Source organism: Pelobates fuscus, chromosome 3, assembly GCF_036172605.1.
Source record: "Pelobates fuscus isolate aPelFus1 chromosome 3, aPelFus1.pri, whole genome shotgun sequence".
Classification (NCBI taxonomy): domain Eukaryota; kingdom Metazoa; phylum Chordata; class Amphibia; order Anura; family Pelobatidae; genus Pelobates; species Pelobates fuscus.
The window spans coordinates 381,871,878-381,891,730 of record NC_086319.1 but is presented as its reverse complement, the minus strand read 5'-3'; the positions used below and the strand labels follow the sequence as shown (position 1 = coordinate 381,891,730).

Genomic DNA, 19,853 nt, shown 5'->3' with positions numbered 1-19,853 from the left:
GTGGTCACATGTGTCGTTTGAGAATAGAATGTTGGAATATCAAGAACCATGAAAGGGACATACACACTGAATCATGCTTAATAATCATTAGTACTTTTAACCTGTAAGAAGTTGTTGCTTAACCTCTCGTAGCGTTTGAAGGCTGGACGACTGGTGAAATATCCCGTCCAAAACATATGGGCACCATCAGCATACGGGAAAAAGTCATCCGTCTTAATGGGCCTGGGGAAGAAAAATGTATATATATGAATTTGAAATCAAGTAGATACATATTCACAGAAAGAAACACACGCAGGTAGACACGTCCACACACAGAAAGACGCAGCTACACGCGTTCACACACAGAAAGACGCAGGCAGACGCGTCCACACACAGAAAGACGCAGCTACACGCGTCCACACACAGAAAGACGCAGCTACCCGCGTCCACACACAGAGACGCAGCTACATGCATCCACACACAGAGACGCAGGCAGACGCGTCCACACACAGAAAGACGCAGGCAGACGCGTCCACACACAGAAAGACGCAGCTACACGCGTCCACACACAGAAAGACGCAGCTACCCGCGTCCACACACAGAGACGCAGCTACATGCATCCACACACAGAGACGCAGGCAGACACATCCACACACAGAAAGACGCAGGCAGACACATCCACACACAGAAAGACGCAGGCAGACACATCCACACACAGAAAGACGCAGGCAGACACATCCACACACAGAAAGACGCAGGCAGACACATCCACACACAGAAAGACGCAGGCAGACACATCCACACACAGAAAGAGGCAGGCAGACACATCCACACACAGAAAGAGGCAGGCAGACACATCCACACACAGAAAGACGCAGGCAGACGCGTCCACACACAGAAAGACGCAGGCAGACGCGTCCACACACAGAAAGACGCAGGCAGACGCGTCCACACACAGAAAGAGGCAGGCAGACACATCCACACACAGAAAGAGGCAGGCAGACGCGTCCACACACAGAAAGACGCAGGCAGACACATCCACACACAGAAAGACACAGGCAGACGCGTCCACACACAGAAAGACGCAGGCAGACGCGTCCACACACAGAGACGCAGGCAGACGCGTCCACACACAGAGACGCAGGCAGACGCGTCCACACACAGAGACGCAGGCAGACGCGTCCACACACAGAGACGCAGGCAGACGCGTCCACACACAGAGACGCAGGCAGACGCGTCCACACACAGAGACGCAGGCAGACGCGTCCACACACAGAGACGCAGGCAGACGCGTCCACTCACAGAGACGCAGGCAGACGCGTCCACACACAGAGACGCAGGCAGACACATCCACACACAGAAAGACGCAGCTACACATGTCAAACAGAAACAGATACTCATTCACAGACAGAAAACATAACCAGAGACAGAAAGATGTATCTACAGACATACATTCACAGAGAGAACAATGCACCCACAGATTTAAATGGACATATCCATTCCTCTCACCAGGACATGTTGGCTCTGTTCAGGAAATTCAGGTAGCAGCTTGGGGTTGAGTAGAATACATTCACTTTACTGCCATTAGTTTGCTGGAAAAAAAACAAAAGACCAGTTGCCAACATTATAAATAATGCTGAAAATGGGCTCCAGTAACTCTAGCAGTAATGTATTCACTACTGGGACTCAGCAGAGGGCGATGCTAATTTAATCTTCTAAAATTGCAACGATCACCAGGAACATTCTGTTGGTTTCCACTGCAACTGCGCCACTACTAGAATGCTGTCCCAGATTGCTCTTTATACATAGCCCTCTAATCAATTAAATAATACATTCAAAAAATAAAAACAATTAAAAAAAATCTGTAACCAACTTTTAATTTACAACAACCCCATTAAAGAAACAGTGCTGATCCTGATCTCTGAAGGATCACATTATTATAATATTTAGGACTCTAGCTGTGCACCACCACTTTAATATACACACCGCCACTCTGTACCCGGTCTGCCCACAAGCTGCAATGCCGACAGTTGTGCGACATACAACCCACAAGCAGAACTCCTAGAATGTCTATTAGATGTACATAAGTGAAGACGCAGACCAATGTAGGCCAAGCTGGTTGGACAATAATGTATATTGTTATCTGGCAATATCAGAGAAGGTCTGGACATGGACAGTTTGTATGTTAAGTGGATAGAATTTCATGAAAGCTATACAGCTTCTAAAAATGATTCAGCAGCAGCACACAGTCCATATGGTATACAGTATGTTGGATACTTTTACTGCACAGAATGTTCGCCTGTCTTTTTTTATTTTTTATAATCTGCACCAGTCTCGTCCTCGCTCACCTTGGCATTGACCAGAGTGATCAGTTTGTCCATGTTCTTGTACCATAGATTGGCATTCTCATACTGAAAGTCAGATCCCATGGTCATAATGAGATGGTTAGTGCGATAATGCTGGGACTAAGAGAGAGAGAGCATATGTCAGTTTTCACGTTATATGAACTGTACATGTGGATGTGTCCATGCAAACATCTCTGCACAACACGTACACAAAGAAGCCATGGCAAACAGAATGTTCACACAGCAAGACAGTCAGGCATGTCTCCACACATAGCAATAGTGTCCAACAATCCTAGTGCCACCTCCATGTACACACAGTGACTATGCCAGTCTCCCCGATGACAAACACACAGTGATAATCCCATACTGCCCACGACAAATACACAAACAGTGACACTGCCATCTCCGCCAAGATAAATATACAAACAAACAGTCATACTGCTGCCTTCTTCCATGACATATAAACAAACCGTGACAATGCCAGCTCCCCTATAACAGCATTTCATATACAGTCTGGGTTGAAAAATATCATGATATTTATACGGTAAGTGTTTGATATATATCACAATTAGTTTTTTTTCAAAAACAAGAAAGACACTATGCTTAGTGCATAAATGATTTGCAATTGTGCAGACTATTGTTATTATCCATTAAAATAATTATAATGAGACAGAGGTGACGGCCGAGATACAGGCCTGGGATAGGCTGAAGGTTCCCTATTAGCATTCACATGTCCTCATCCCCGGCAGATACCACCTGCATGCTACGAACTTACCTGTCTCTGGAATAGGCTAACCTCCCGAACAAGACACCAGGCGGCCTGGGACTTTTATCACAGATCCCGGTCGTGATACGGTGTTGTGTGTATTTGTGGCACAGTGGTGTTTCATTTTTCTGTCTGTTATAATTGGTTTGTGATTACTCATTAATCCTCTTCTTTTAATAGCTCACTCAGCATACCGATGAGTTTCCCCCCAGTGGGACGCTACCTTTATATCCCACCCCACGTTCCCCACCCCAACAGTTTAGAATATGGAACATATACTTGATGATGGCATGCTTAGCCTGATATTACCTAATTCGTATCTTTAATTACGCTAGTCTTGACAGTTTTTCCTTGTGTAAGAATATGTTATATTGCCAACATAGACGCTTATTCATAGCCGGTTACCTACCCTGTGATATATACTGAAACAAAAAAAACAAAGAGACGTCCTACTTGTTCGGAGTAACGCATGTCTAACCCTGTATGTTGATCTTGCTGGCAAGCTGACTTACTCTGAATTATACCGCTATAATCTCAATAAAAAGAAAGATTGTAAAAAAAAAAAAAAAAAAAAGTTCCTGCAAGGAACACACAAAAAACAAAAGAAATAATAAAATTATATATATATATATATATATATATAATTTATTTTTTATTATTATTATTTTAATGAGGAAGGGGGGTGAGGCAGCTTTGTTCATTATTTAATATAATAAGGTCTTATTTAGTGAACGTAAAGGGGACCTGTCCCCATAAATTTAGTATCTAGTTTGTACCTTTGTGTGTAAAAGTGTACTCACTTTTGTTGCCAACAGTTTAGACATTAATGGCTGTGTGTTGAGTTATTTTGAGGGGCAGCAGATTTGCACTGTTATACAGGCTGTGCACTTACTACTTTACATTGTAGCAGAGAGTCATTTCTTCATTGTTGTCACATGAAAAGATATAAAATATTAACAAAAATGTGAGGGATGTTCTCACTTTTGTACCGATAACATAGAAACATAGAATGTGACGGCAGATAAGAACCATTCGGCCCATCTAGTCTGCCCAGTTTTCTAAATACTTTCATTAGTCCCTGGCCTTATCTTATAGTTAGGATAGCCTTATGCCGATCCCACGCATGCTTAAACTCTTTTACTGTGTTAACTATTAATAATGATATATAGATATCATCCAACCCTGTATACAGTGCCAGTGCCAGGTTCTCCTCATGACACATGCTAATACATTTACAATGCGCCAGGCTTCTCGATGCCACATGCACAGTGACAATGTGCCAGGTTGTCCATGCCACATACAAACACACAGTGACAATGTGCCAGTTTGTCAATGCTACATACACACAGTAACAATGCACCAGGCTCCCCTATGCCACACACACACAGTGACAATGTGCCAGGCTCCTCCATGCTACACACACAGTGACAATGTGTCAGGCTCCCCCATGCTACACACACAGTGACAACGTGTCAGGCTCCCCCATGCTACACACACAGTGACAACGTGTCAGGCTTCCCCATGCTACACACACAGTGACAATGTGTCAGGCTCCCCCATGCTACACACACAGTGACAATGTGTCAGGCTCCCCCATGCTACACACACAGTGACAATGTGTCAGGCTCCCCCATGCTACACACACAGTTACAGTTACAATGTGTCAGGCTTCCCCATGCTACACACACAGTGACAACGTGTCAGGCTTCCCCATGCTACACACACAGTGACAACGTGTCAGGCTTCCCCATGCTACACACACAGTGACAACGTGTCAGGCTTACCCATGCTACACACACAGTGACAATGTGTCAGGCTCCCCCATGCTACACACACACAGTGACAATGTGTCAGGCTCCCCCATGCTACACACACAGTTACAGTTACAATGTGTCAGGCTTCCCCATGCTACACACACAGTGACAACGTGTCAGGCTTCCCCATGCTACACACACAGTGACAACGTGTCAGGCTTCCCCATGCTACACACACAGTGACAACGTGTCAGGCTTCCCCATGCTACACACACAGTGACAATGTGTCAGGCTCCCCCATGCTACACACACACAGTGACAATGTGTCAGGCTCCCCCATGCTACACACACAGTTACAGTTACAATGTGTCAGGCTTCCCCATGCTACACACACACAGTGACAATGCACCAGGCTCCTCCATGCCACATGCACAGTTACAATGTGCCAGGCTGTCCATGCTACATACACACAGTAACAATGCGCCATGCTACAAACACACATTTATTGCGCCAGGCTCCCCCATGGCACTGGCTCTGTTCAAAGATGACAACACCCTGAAAGAGATTCATGCCCACTCCACACTTTGTAGGCCACAATGGAGCTTTCTAACGTCCCACTAGACACCTCTGGTCCAAAGAGTGTGCCGTGCAAATGGGAAAAGACAAATACATAGCCATCTGACACAATAACTCTGAAAATGTCCGATTACCTTTGGAAGTGCACTGACTCTTCCAATGAATTAGCATCTCTATATTCTAATGCTAAAGTAGCTGATCCTCCATCCCTAAACTTCCGTCACCCTCTCCGCTATGCCGTGCAGACCTCTCACCTAACACCTGACCAAGGTAATGGGAATTAAAAAAAGAACAGTAAATCTGGATTCCTCTGAATACCTCTCCCTAATTTTAATCACAGGTTTCCTGTATTTTGGGAGTTCTCTTTCTGACTGTTTGCCTCTTACTATTTTTGGTTATTTTTTCACCTTTTGTTTCTGTGATAAATAGTTGTCGGTGGTACACAATAGGTGCCAGACGTCACGAGGTACCGGCTTTGTGGCTTAGTACAGCCCCAATGGTCTCTCCCCCTGATTTATACATTATGAAGCTGTCTACTATGGCTAAAGTCTCAATGCCCCATAATGCTATAAGGGTTTGCACCCAGGGCTACTGGGTAAACAGATTTCAGATCTCCAAATAAACACTAATAAATGTGAGGAGCTCAAATTATCCATCATTTTAGAAATACATGATAACTTACACATTTTGTTCCCTTACGAGTCACTCTAGAGAATCCATGCAGTACTATCACAAATAATACGTGATGGTAAAAGAAATAAAAAAAATAAATAAAAAATAAGTTTGCAGCTCTTGCATTATAACCATTACCTACAGTATCGTGGTTGTAGTGCCGATGAAGCAGTAATTTAATCTCTATTTTACTCCTGTAATTAAAGACAAGCTTCCCTGATGTGACCTGCCTAAACACAGCACTGTGTGCCTTACTGCTGCTTCATGCCCTAATAATGGAAGAACTCGATAATTCACACAACAATGCTATATCATGGTTACACTTGTCAGAAAGACTCAGAATCTTAACCCCTTAAGGACGCAGCTTCAAAAACTGGACTTACCCTTAAGGACACAAGCATTTTTTGCATTTTTTGCTGTTTGTGTTCAACCTCTGTTTGCATTTTTCTTATTTATTACACCAACACATGTTATATATCGTTTTTTTAAAGGACAAAAAGGGCTTTAATCTGATGTGACATATACATATATAAATTCTTATTTATTATTAAAAAAATACAAAAAAAATGAAATAAATTGTTTTTTTTCACAGTTTAGGCAATAATAACGTGTGTATAATAAGTGCAGCTTAAGGAAAGTAATTTAAAAAATATTCAATTAGTTGTTCTGATTTTCAGAGTACATAATATGTCTAGGATTTCAGCTTATTTTGAAAGTTACAGGTCACAAAATTCAAGGAGTAAAAACTTTTTTTTAATGTGGAGCAATTTTAGAATTTGGCATGTTTGTCTTGTAAGCTTAATAGCCATCACAGAAAGCAAAATTGCTGCACAAAAGTATATATTTATATAAAGCACACATCACAGGCTATTTACCAAAGGGTATTCTGACACTTTATACGTAGCCATTTCGCTGCCAATCTCTGCTAAATCGTGTAGTAAAATTGTGTTTTTTTCAGATTTCTAACATACACACATAAAACAAGGATTTTTAATGTGTATTTCATAAAGTTGATATATACTACTGCTGTAGAAAACCCCATATTGTTTTCAGCCATATCAACAGAGTAAAATGATACCCCCAATCTATGTCCTTGCCACTATACTGTGAAGTTATAGTGCCATAAAAGAGACCTGACCATTTCAGTTTTCACAGTGATAATTTTGATAGATGAATTTGATGGAGCAAGTCTCATTTTGGGGCATTGTAGCAGTTTAACTGTTGAATTTATCCCTCAATGACCTACCATTGGTGAAAGTAGACACTACAGTGTATCTCATATGGTATATATTGTGCCTTAGCGTGATGCCATTTTTTCACCAGTTTATGTCAAACTTTGTGGTAAAATATTTTTTTTTGCCTTTTTTACATACACATTACATTTTTTGGGGTCATTTTTCAAGTCTGGTATGTGCCACTGTGATCAAAACCCCATAATTATGCTCAGCAAACTCTTCTGAATAAAACAATACCCCCAATGTATGTATTTGACACTATCCTGTGAAGCTACAGTGCCTTAAACGAGTCCTGACCATTACAGTTTTTACAATTAGAATTTTGATAAATGGATTTGGTGTGTCTATATCACATTTTAGGGCATTGTAGCAGTTTGACAGTTAAAATTACTCCATAAATGCATACCATTTGTGAAAGTAGACACCACGGGCTATGTCATATGGTATATTTTGAGCTTTATTATACAGTTATGTTAGCACCAATTACTTTCAAATGTTATCATATTGTTTTATTTTTGCATTTTTATACACACGTATTTTAGTAGTTAATTTCGGAAACTTGATATATGTTACTGTAAATTAAATCACAAAATTATTCTCAGCTATATTTCCTGAGTACAAAATTACCCCCTTTGTACACCTTAGCCAGGTTTTTGTGAAAAAAATACAGGGCTAAAATCATACACATAGTATTTCTGATGATTATTTTTTAAATATCCTGTTTCCCACTGTCATAAAATTATCTTAGCTGTACTCAGCAACATCTTCTCAGTACAAATATACCCCATATGCATATCTTTGGAAAGTAGCGATCTTAATATTAATCTAAATCTCTAATCCCAAACCAAGCCCTAATTCTAAACCAAATCCTAATCCCAAATCTAACCCTCAATCTAATAATAAACCATTACCACAATCCTAACCCATAACGTAATCCCACGTGTAACCTTAATTATAACCTTAAACCTAATCTCAATCCTACCTTTAGCAATAGTGTTAACATGATTCTCCCTGCTGGTGTCAGCCGAGGAATTCCATTGCTATATTCAGCAAGGGATGCCCGTGCTGACCCTAATCCTAATCTGAACCATAATCTGAATCCTAATCTGAAACATAATCCCAATACTAAAATTAATTATAAACCTAATCTCAAACATAAACTTAATAATAAACCCAGTAATAAACCTGATAATAAATCTAGTATTTATGCTAAACCGAATAATAATCCTTAATTGTAATCCTTAATTTAATCTTAATCCCAAAGGTTTCCCTCTACTAATATCAGTGCTGATATTAGTAAAGGGATTTTAAACTAAAACACAGTGGTATGTTGCTGCCATCTACTGGCTATTTTCAGTATTGCAGTCTCCCATCTCTTACATTGAAGACATTATTCCCAATGCAATGCGATCTGTGCTGGGCAACTAAAAATGCCCAGCACTGATCAGAATGGCATTTGGGCATAGAGGGTGATCCTCCAGGGTTTGTTCAGACTCTGGGGGTCTCCCAAGCACCAGATCACTTGAGAGAATGACTGTAGCTGAGCTTGATCGCTCAGCTGCAGTGTTCTTTGTGGATTTAAATGGCTACATGCAGTGCTAACTTTCAGCACTGCATGCAGCTCATCAAAAAGTCTGGGGCCACTAAAAATGGCCCCAACTGACAGAGGGAACCCCCAGGTTTCTAATGATACCTGGGTTTCCTAGTGTGAGCAGGGATTTAACCCTGCTCACACTACATTGCTGTCTATGGGGATTTAAATCCCCATTAAAAGAGCTGCTTGCCGACCTCACTTTGAGCTCTGCATGCAGCTCATCAAAATACCTGGGGCCACTAAAAATGGCCCCAGCTGACAGAGGGGACACCCAGGTTTCTAATGATACCTGGGTTTCCTAGTGTGAGCAGGGATTTAACCCTGCTCACACTGCATTGTGCTCTATGGGGATTTAAATCCCCATTTAAACAGCTGCATGCCGATCTCACTTTGAGCTCTGCATGCAGCTCATCAAAATACCTGGGGCCACTAAAAATGGCCCCAGCTGACAGAGGGGACCCCCAGGTTTCTAATGATACCTGGGTTTCCTGGTGTGAGCAGGGATTTAACCCTGCTTACACCACAATCTAGATATAGGCATTTAAATGCCTATTTAAGCAGATACATGCCGTGCTGACTTCCAGCACTGCATGTAACTCATCAAAAAGGCTGGGGTCACTAAAAATGTCCCCAGCTGATAGAGGGGAGCCCCAGGTTTCCATTGATACCTGGAACTCCCTTGTGTTAGCAGGGATTTAACCCTGATCACACAAAATTGTAATAGTGGGGATTTAAATCCCCATTTAAATGCTTGTTTGCAGCGCTCACTTTGAGCTCTGCAAACAGAGCATCAGTCAGTCTGGGGACACTAATTCTGGCCCCAGGTGAGAGAGGGGAGCCCCAGGAATCAAATGATACCTGGGGCTCATAGTTACCAGCAAGGTAATAGACCCTGCTGGAAAAATACTGCATGACGGAAATGTTCCGTCATGCGTCCTTAAGGGGTTAAAGGAACACTCTGAACGCCTAAAACAAAGCTTTCAGAAATGTAAACATTAACAGGTACTCCTCCCCCCACCAATAAAATAAATAAAGAAATAAAATAGCCTCCTCTGTCCAGCGTATTGGTCCTGTCACACAAAGCCCTGCTATTCTCATCATCCCTGTGGGTTTCCACCCTACCCAGCAGATGCAGCCTACCCAAGCGCCCCGTATAACAGCCACCCAGTTCCAGTAGCACTCTGGTGGAGATCACGGTGAGACGCGGAATTTCAAGTAAGTTGCATTGAACTATACATTGGATTAGTCAGACGTTCCACCCGGTGGGGATTGGACACTTTGAGCAGTGGGTAGATGAGGGAGCAAGCTGGTTATAGGGGGTGCCATGTTGGGGGAAGGGAGTTTTAGGGCTCTTTTCTTCAGCGCTCTGGCTGGCTGGGGCTCAGCGGGTGGGTGACTGATACCAGTCCCATACTTGGTGGCACTGTAGAGAGACCTATCTATTGTTATGCTGATAACACCCTAGAGGTTGAATACAAATTTGTTAGTGTACTGTGTGCTAAGAAAGTGTACTTGGTTTTACCCTTAATCGAGACTCTGCTGATATCTGGGGATACCTGCTAGATATAGTCACTGTGGACGTCTGAGCTATACAGGGGAGGGACAATTACTGAGATACTCCGGCTGTGTACAGGGGCTGTGTTGGCTAAGCAGTTACCAAGAGGTACTATACTACCACAGGAAAGCAACACCAATGTTTTACATTACAGACTATTTGCTGCATATTTGAAATATGCAAAATGTTAAAGGAACACTATATTCACCTAAATTACTTTAGCTAAATAAAGCAGTTTTAGTGTATAGATCATTCCCCTGCAATTTCACTGCTCAATTCACTGTCATTTAGGAGTTAAATCACTTTGTTTCTCTTTATGCAGCCCTAGCCACACCTCCCCTGGCTATGATTGACAGAGCCTGAATGAAAAAAAAAAACTGGTTTCACTTTCAAACAGATGTAATTTACCCTAAATAATTGTATCTCAATCTCTAAATTGAACTTTAATCACATACAGGAGGCTATTGCAGGGTCTAGCAAGCTATTAACATAGCAGGGGATAAGAAAATCTTAATTAAACAGAACTTGCAATAAAGAAAGCCTAAATAGGGCTCTCTTTACAGGAAGTGTTTATGGAAGGCTGTGCAAGTCACATGCAGGGAGGTGTGACTAGGGTTCATAAACAAAGGGGTATAACTCCTAAATGGCAGAGGATTGAGCAGTGAGGCTGCAGGGGCATGTTCTATACACCAAAACTGCTTCATTAAGCTAAAACTGTTCGGGTGACTATAGTGTCCCTTTAAGAAAAACTGCAATAGCAAGAATTGCAGATTTCCATCGAATTTGATGACAAATACAGATTTCTTCAGAATTCCAGGATTTTTAGACCAGACATGAAACCGTACAAAAAAGGTGCATGTTACCATTCAGATTCCTGGTAGAGGCAAGACATGAGTAATATTGGCCTCAATGTAATTTGTTTGAACCAGAATCAGAAATGATTTAATGGTGTTAGAATTATTTTTGCAAATGACAGTAACCAGCCACACACACACACTCACACAGCGATAGTGCCAGCCGCTCACACACACAGCGACAGTACCAGCCGCTCACACTCACACAGCGATAGTGCCAGCCGCTCACACACACAGCGACAGTACCAGCCGCTCACACATACAGCGACAGTACCAGACACACACACACACACAGCGACAGTACCAGACACACACAGCGACAGTACCAGACACACACACACACAGTGACAGTATCAGACACACACACACACAGCGACAGTACCAGACACACACACACACACAGCGACAGTACCAGACACACACACACACACACACACAGCGACAGTACCAGACACACACACACACAGCGACAGTACCAGACACACACACACACAGCGACAGTACCAGACACACACACACAGCGACAGTACCAGACACACACACACACACACAGCGACAGTACCAGACACACACACACACACACAGCGACAGTACCAGACACACACACACAGCGACAGTACCAGACACACACACACACAGCGACAGTACCAGACAACACACACAGTGACAGTACCAGACAACACACACAGTGACAGTACCAGACAACACACACAGCGACAGTACCAGACAACACACACAGCGACAGTACCAGACAACACACACAGTGACAGTACCAGACAACACACACAGTGACAGTACCAGACACACACACACACACAGTGACAGTACCAGACAACACACACAGCGACAGTACCAGACAACACACACAGCGACAGTACCAGACAACACACACAGTGACAGTACCAGACAACACACACAGCGACAGTACCAGACAACACACACAGCGACAGTACCAGACAACACACACAGTGACAGTACCAGACAACACACACAGTGACAGTACCAGACACACACACACACACAGTGACAGTACCAGCCATTCAAATACCTGCTGGTCTACAACGGAAAGAAAGTTGGTCACCACAGCATCTGCATTATAATCCTCCATGAGTGGATTATCCATGATTGGAGAATCAGAACAAAACTGATCCCAGCAAAATCCGTTTGGTGGGTTGTAACCATTAGGGAGGACACCTGAGTTAAAGACAAAAGATGTGCACAAAGTCTCCATTAATTTTAGCCATCGGTCCACTGCCACTAGATCTACACTTCTTCTACCTGACCCCCTTCTCATACAACTCCTTTTGCTTAATCTGACTCCCTCCTCTTCCTCAATCTGACCCCCACCTCCATCCACTACATCTCCACTTCCTCAATCTGACCCCCTCCTCCAGCCACTACACCTCTACTTCCTCAATCTGACACCCTTCTCCAGCCACGACACCTCCTCTCTCTTAATCTGGCCCCCTCCTCCAGCCACTACACCTCCTCTCTCTCAACCTGACCCCCTCTCCTCCAGCCACACCTCCTCTCTCTAAATCTCCCCCCCTCCTCCAGCAACTACAACTCCTTTTGCTTAATCTGACCCCCTCCTCCACTTCCTCAATCTGACCCCCTCCTCCAGCCACTACACCTCCACTTCCTCAATCTGACCCCCTCCTCCAGCCACTACACCTCCACATCCTCAATCTGACCCCCTCCTTCAGCCACTACACCTCCTCTCTCTCTCAATTCGACCCCCTCCTTCAGCAAGTACACCTCCACTTCCTCAATCTGACTCCCTCCTCCCGCAACTACACCTCCTCTCCCTCAATCTGACCCCCTCCTCCTGCCAATATACCTCCTCTCCCTGAATATGACCCCCTACCCCTGCCCCTGCCCCTACACCTCCTCTCCCTGAATCTGACCTCCTACTCTGGCCACTATACCTCCTCTGCGTCAATCTAACTCCCTCCTTCAGCCACTACACTTCTTACCCCTGACGTTAGTTCTCCTGTCACTACACCTCCTCACTTCCATAAAGTTACTGTTACTCTTAGTTCATAAAGCTGTATTACCTATAAACAGATAAACACATTCTCTATACTGACCAGTGAAGAGATCGGCAACGGGTGGATTCAAGTCATCACTTCCTCTCCAAACCATCTCCATCTGTTTGTTTTTTTCTCTATTTTCCTTATCCTGATAATCCAGCCGGCCAAAGAACAGGCCATCATACCCCATCTGTTAGAGAAGAACGGACTATAATAAGTACAAATTCAATATTGGTGGGAAAAAAAGCTAAACATGCCGCGTGAAGCAAGTAAAAGAGTACACTGGCCAATGGAGCTTACAGTCTAATAATGGGAACACAGGTTGCAAGAATAAGATGCAGCTTAAACATTCCTTGAAGAGTGCAAGTTCTTAAGGCTAGAATACATTTCAGTTACACTCCTACTTTGTTTATTACACTTAAAGAGCAGGAGCCGTACTGCACACTAACACTCCAAGGTGTACAGACAGACAGACAGACACTCACCTGGGCAAACAGTGAGGCCTGCTCCCGTGAGTGTCCGAAGGGATCAATGTGCCAGGCTACCCGAGGTCTTCCACATTCACCAAAGGTTGACTGAAGAAATTTCAATCCAAGTGTCATCTGGTCAATGATGGAACTGTAGTGGGTCGCAGCTTCATCATTCATAGTCCATCCTCCATTAATAAACTCCAGGCGACCTGAGAACCCACAACAATCAAGGATTACCCTAATTAAACAGCACACAGTCCTATGGAAAACTACATCTAACGAGTTATATTTTAGCTCTGCAGGGGAGCACAGTCACATGTTTTATGGGTTATCAGTTCTGTAGAAGAGATCTTTTAAAAAGTTAGTACATGCTTCAAGTAGATTTTTCTCACCCTCTTGAACAAGGTTCCGAACATCCTTCTTTAATCCCTCCGACTGTTGGCTCCACCAACGCCAGAAAAATGCAGATTCTACATAAATGAACCTTTTCTTGGCATCCAAGAGCAGCTGAGAGATTACCGAGTCCAAAATATATTGCACCCCAGCATGCTGAATATAGTTTTGGGCTAGAAGACATAATATAAAAACAAAAATCGATACAGCACAGACCCTTCAGACATAAGACATCGCAAAGCTCTCAGTATGGAACGTAAATCAGTTGAGCAAACCGCCAAGAAAACTTCCCACCACCCGTGATCTCAAATTGCTATCAGGGCCACGCAAGAGCAAATAAAGAGGTCATTAGGCACCATAACCACTACAGCTTAGTGTAGTGGCTGTGATGTCTGGGGTCTCTGGGTGTATGAAGTCCATCTGTAACATAAGATAAGGAGAACAAAATGCCTGTGCTCCTCAAAGACAGGGGTCGTACCTCCTAAATGAGGGAAATAAACTTGTTAAACTTATGAACAAACATTTAAGGAACACTATAGTCACCTAAATAATTTTAGCTAAATAAAGCAGTGTTAGTGTATATAATATAGATCATTCCCCTGCAATTTCACTGCTCAATTCACTGTCATTTAGGAGTTAAATCACTTTGTTTCTCTTTATGCAGCCCTAGCCACACCTCCCCTGACTATGATTGACAGAGCCTGCATGAAAAAAAAAACTGGTTTCACTTTCAAACAGATGTAATTTACCTTAAATAATTGTATCTCAATCTCTAAATTGAACTTTAATCACATACAGGAGGCTATTGCAGGGTCTAGCAAGCTATTAACATAGCAGGGGATAAGAAAATCTTAATTAAACAGAACTTGCACTAAAGAAAGCCTAAATAGGGCTCTCTTTACAGGAAGTGTTTATGGAAGGCTGTGCAAGTCACATGCAAGGAGGTGTGACTAGGATTCATAAACAAAGGGATTTAACTCCTAAATGGCAGAGGATTGAGCAGTGAGGCTGCAGGGGCATGTTCTATACACCAAAACTGCTTCATTAAGCTAAAGTTGTTCAGGTGACTATATAGTGTCCCTTTAATATACCAAATCGTATTGGGGCAGAACGCTAAAAGGAAATTCATCTTCAGTTAGTTGTAATCTTTATTTAATATAAGATACAAATAAATAGTTTATTGTGCAAATATGTGATAACCTTTATTGGTTCCTACGCAGACAAGTGATACTACCAACTAGTATGAAAACAACAGGATCCAAATAAATGGCGACATGATAATGATGAACGCATCCTAAAATCGCTGCTAGTAAGCTAGTGTGCTTAAATTGGATCAGTAAATAAAATGTATCAATGTAATAGCAGTAATTCTAGGGTATTATTTTTTACTTGGTAATATATAACAGGATCACGTAGTGGTAGAATGTATAGATATACCGCCAACTTAGTGTTACTACAACAACCACCATTAGCAGGTGGCTATGTGGGAAATGTTCAGAGGTATAATTAGATATTAAACTGCTTTACCCCTGATTCGACTCCAGGCACCAGTGAGTGTATTAGGATGCTCTGGGTGTTCGAATCACTATTAGTGTGGGAACCAATATTGGTAAGTTTCATTTATTTTCAGGGGAATTGCTATGGGAGGACAGGGGCGTTTCCAGGGGAGGGGCTGTGGGGACTCTAGCCCATAATCTTTTAGCTGGCAGCTATGGTAGATATGTGGGTAATATGCCATTCTAATCGTGTTTCACAAACTCTCCTCCCAGCCAGGGCTCAACAACGAGACTAAGAGCAGCATGGCAGGAATAGCTGAGTGATTCGAGGGCTAGCGGCTTTCTGCCTCCTCTCCCTCACTCTGTACATGCTATAGAGAGAGAGAGACATGCAGTTTCCAGTCATGCAAAAGATATCTAGCGGAGGTCCACCAAATGGTGGGAAAAATTATTTATTTATAGTGTGTGTGTGTGTGTGTTTTCCTTTTGTCTGTGTGTGCATGTTCATTTCTGTATTCCTGTGTCTGTGAATGTGTGTGTGCTTGTTTGTGTATTCTTCTGCCTGTTTGTCTATGTTCGTGTAATCTGTTTGTTTGCCTTCAAGGGCCTTTGTGTGTTTATTTTTACATATGCATCGTGAACGTGTGTAATTTAATGTGCATGTAACTAGCAAACTGCGAGCATGTGTACTTATGTATGTATAAAAATAAAATAATAATAATAATAATATAAAAGTACGGGGGCGTGGCCGAACCGTCGATGCTCATAGACGTGTTTCAGTAGGGCTCCGCACTCACCGCGCCCTAAAAGCTTACAAAAGCGACCTACCTGCACAATATTCTGCCCCACTACGGGTCCCCAATCATGGAGAGGAGGACGCTGAAAAAGCAGGGGGGAAAAAAACGCGGAGTCCGGGGCCTCCGTCCTCGATCACTTCGCCATGCAACGGCCTGGTCGGACGGAGTGCCAAGATGGCGACGGAGGATCTCCGCGCACCCAGACCCGGGCCGGTACTGAAGCGTCGGCCGCAGAACAGGACACCGTCCTGGCCAAGCTGGCTGAAGTAAGGGCGCTCCTGGCGGGTGAAATAGCCAGGTCCACGGCCGTGCTCCAGGCGGATATAGGGGCCTTGGGCGAGCGCACTGCAGCCCTGGAGGACCGCGTGGACACCACAGCTCGAGCCCACAACGACGTGGTCGAACGGGTGAACCGGATGGCGGCCCGCATGGTCGAGACTGACCTGGCACTGGAGGATATGGCGAATAGGTCCCGGAGAAACAACCTGCGCCTTAGGGGGCTCCCTGAGGCGCGGGACGAAAACCTGCGGGAGACCTTGCTTTCCCTCTTGCGGCCTCTCCTTCCGGACCTCCCTGAAGAACAGTGGCACATCGAGCGAGTGCACAGAGCCCTGCGAGCCCAGAGGGCGGACAGCAACACCCCGCGGGACGTCATTGTACGCTTCCTTTATTTTGGCACCAAGGAGGCCCTCATGAGAAAAAGCCGTGATGGGCCCATCCGGCACGAGGGGGCTGCTGTCTCCTTATACCACGACCTGGCGCCATCGACACTGCAACGCCGGAGGGAGTGGCGGCCGATCACAGAGGCCTTACGAGGAGCAGGCCTGAAATATGCCTGGGGCTTCCCCTTCAAATTGCTGGTGTTCCGGGGAGATCGGGCACACGTTCTGCTACCTGGCGGTGACCCCCAGCGATTCCTGCAGAGCCTTGGTGTGCAGCCACCCCCAGGGATCCCGGACGTCTCCCTGTACATGGTTGACCTTCCTCAGCTGCCGAACGACTGGAGTGCCGCCGGAACCGGGAGCCACCGCTGATGACCGCGGGGTATGGTATGTGCCCTTCTTACACCGTACCCGACGGGTCCCGGTCTTCCTGGGACCGTCCCCAGTGGGGTGCCCCTTTTTTTCTTTTTGCTTTCCCCCTTGTCTGATGGGGGGGGGGTCTGCACGGTTGGGGGTCGCTGGCACCCTCCCGTTTGGGTGGGGGAGCGGGCTGTGGGGCTGGGGCCACTGCAGGGTGTTTTTTAAAGCCATGTCCGGATCCTGCCGGCGGTGCTTCTTTTGCCCCCCTCCTACCTTGTATTTAAGGCTTTCGTTGCGGGTTTCCTCTGCAACAAAACTGTGTTGCCCCTGGTTAACTGTTTTCCCTTATTTTCCTTATTTGCCGCTATTGACACGGAAGGAGGGTTTTTTGGCCGCCCGGGCGCCCTTCAATTGGTTTGGGGGGGTTTGGGGCTGGGAGTCTACCAATGTGGGGGCCTTTTTGAAAGACTTGGTGAGCTGGCCCGAGGACACCCGTCTATTGGGCATCCGGTTATTGCCCTGTTTATGCCTGGGTTATGCTGCACCAGGAAGGATCTGCATCAGTGTAACGCTCAATTGTTGATAAGATGGAAACAACTGCAGATTTCTGAGTTTGATAATGTTTATTACTTTAAAATAAAAAGATAATCAAATTGAACTGTCTCTTTAATTCCTGGCAGGTTATAACCAGCAGCGGTGTTTGAAGTTGTTTTTAGGATAAGGTAACTTTAACACAACCAGCGAGAAGTTCCAAATTAGGATGCAGATAATTAATAAGTGGAGCAGATAGCGAACCACTTAGATTAAAGATGGTTATATATTAAATTTGAGCCAATCTGGTTTACTTAACTTATGAAGGAGTGATAATCCAAATTGGTGATGGAGGTTCCCCAGGGAATCGAGGTTGCAACAGGCAAGAGAATATCCAAAAACAGTCCGAGGTCGTAGGAGAGGAGAAGGAGGGTAAATGATTAAACAGTCCGGGTCCGATACACAGTAGAAGTAAATATCCAGGTTGAAGTTCGCGGGAGCTTTCGAGTTGATCAAGCACTGTGGTGTTGACGCGGACTCTCTATGAACCCTGGGAACGACCACGTCATAGGAGGGGGAGTGGCCGCGCTCCGAGAACCCGGAAGTCCACGGTTAGCGAATGCCGGAAGGTCTGACAGAACCCCCCTCATAAGAAGCAGCCACCGGATGCTGTCAACGAGGTCTGGATGGGTAGCGAGCATGGTACGCGTTGATAAGTCGACGAGCATGCACCGCGGAGGACGACACCCATGAGTCTTCGTCAACTCCGTAGCCCTTCCACCGGACAAGATATTGTAAGGAACCACGATGGATTCGTGAGTCGAGAATCCTCTGAACCTCGTATTCCTCTTCACCTTGTACCAGAATGGGATCAGGAGTGGCATGAACATCCCTCATGAAAGGGTCGGAGTGGTGTGGTTTAAGCAACGACACATGGAAGACTGGATGCAGTTTCATGGTAGGTGGAAGTTTCAATCTAACCACGTTTTCGTTGATGAGTGACAATATACGAAAAGGGCCAAGGAAGAGTGAACTTAGTTTCTTTGAGGGACGGTTGGTAACAATGTTTTTTGAAGAGAGCCATACGAGATCACCAACCTTGTAAGTAGGGGAAGGTCGTCTACCAGTATCGAAAAACTTTTTCTGAGCAGATGATGCATTTTTAAGGTTATCACGTAACTTGAGGAAGAGGGCAGACATGAACGAGTTATGGTTGGAGACGTATGGATTAGAAGAAGGAAGTCCTTGATCGGGGAATGAAGAAGGATGGAATCCAAAATTTGAGAAAAATTGAGTCATTTTGCTACTAGTGTGTACCGAGTTGTTGTATGAGAACTCTGCCATTGGTAACCACGTGATCCAATCATCTTGTAAATGAGAGCAATAACACCGCAAGTATTGTTCAAGACATTGGTTAACTCTCTCTGTTTGTCCGTTGGTTTGAGGATGATAGGCTGAAGATAGTTTACGTTGAATGTTGAGGGAGGAACACATCTCATTCCAGAATTTGGAGGTGAACTGAGTTCCTCTGTCTGATATGATTTCTTCAGGAAGACCATGGAGTTTCACGATGTTGTTGATGAATACTTTTGCAAGTTCAGATGAAGAGGGTAATTTCTTTAAAGGAATAAAATGGGACATCTTGGTGAAACGGTCCACCACCACCAGAATGGTAGTATGATGTTGCGAAGGAGGGAGTTCTACCAAGAAATCCATTGAGATGGACTGCCAAGGTCTTTCTGGAACAGGTAGGCTCAGTAATTGACCGAATGGTGGATGAT

At 44.4% G+C, this 19,853-nt stretch overlaps 1 protein-coding gene across 1 annotated transcript in view; it reads right to left on the bottom strand.

Annotated features, from left to right (window-relative positions):
* Nucleotides 1-19,853, bottom strand: part of MAN2B1 (mannosidase alpha class 2B member 1) — a 57,640-nt gene that overhangs the window by 25,018 nt on the left and 12,769 nt on the right. The window contains exons 3-9 of the mRNA XM_063449596.1: nt 14,226-14,399; nt 13,849-14,042; nt 13,421-13,553; nt 12,379-12,524; nt 2,328-2,444; nt 1,489-1,571; nt 102-222 (exon numbers count right to left, since the gene is read on the bottom strand). Of these exons, the coding sequence (XP_063305666.1) occupies nt 102-222; nt 1,489-1,571; nt 2,328-2,444; nt 12,379-12,524; nt 13,421-13,553; nt 13,849-14,042; nt 14,226-14,399 (968 nt within the window). The remainder of the gene's footprint in view (nt 1-101; nt 223-1,488; nt 1,572-2,327; nt 2,445-12,378; nt 12,525-13,420; nt 13,554-13,848; nt 14,043-14,225; nt 14,400-19,853) is intronic.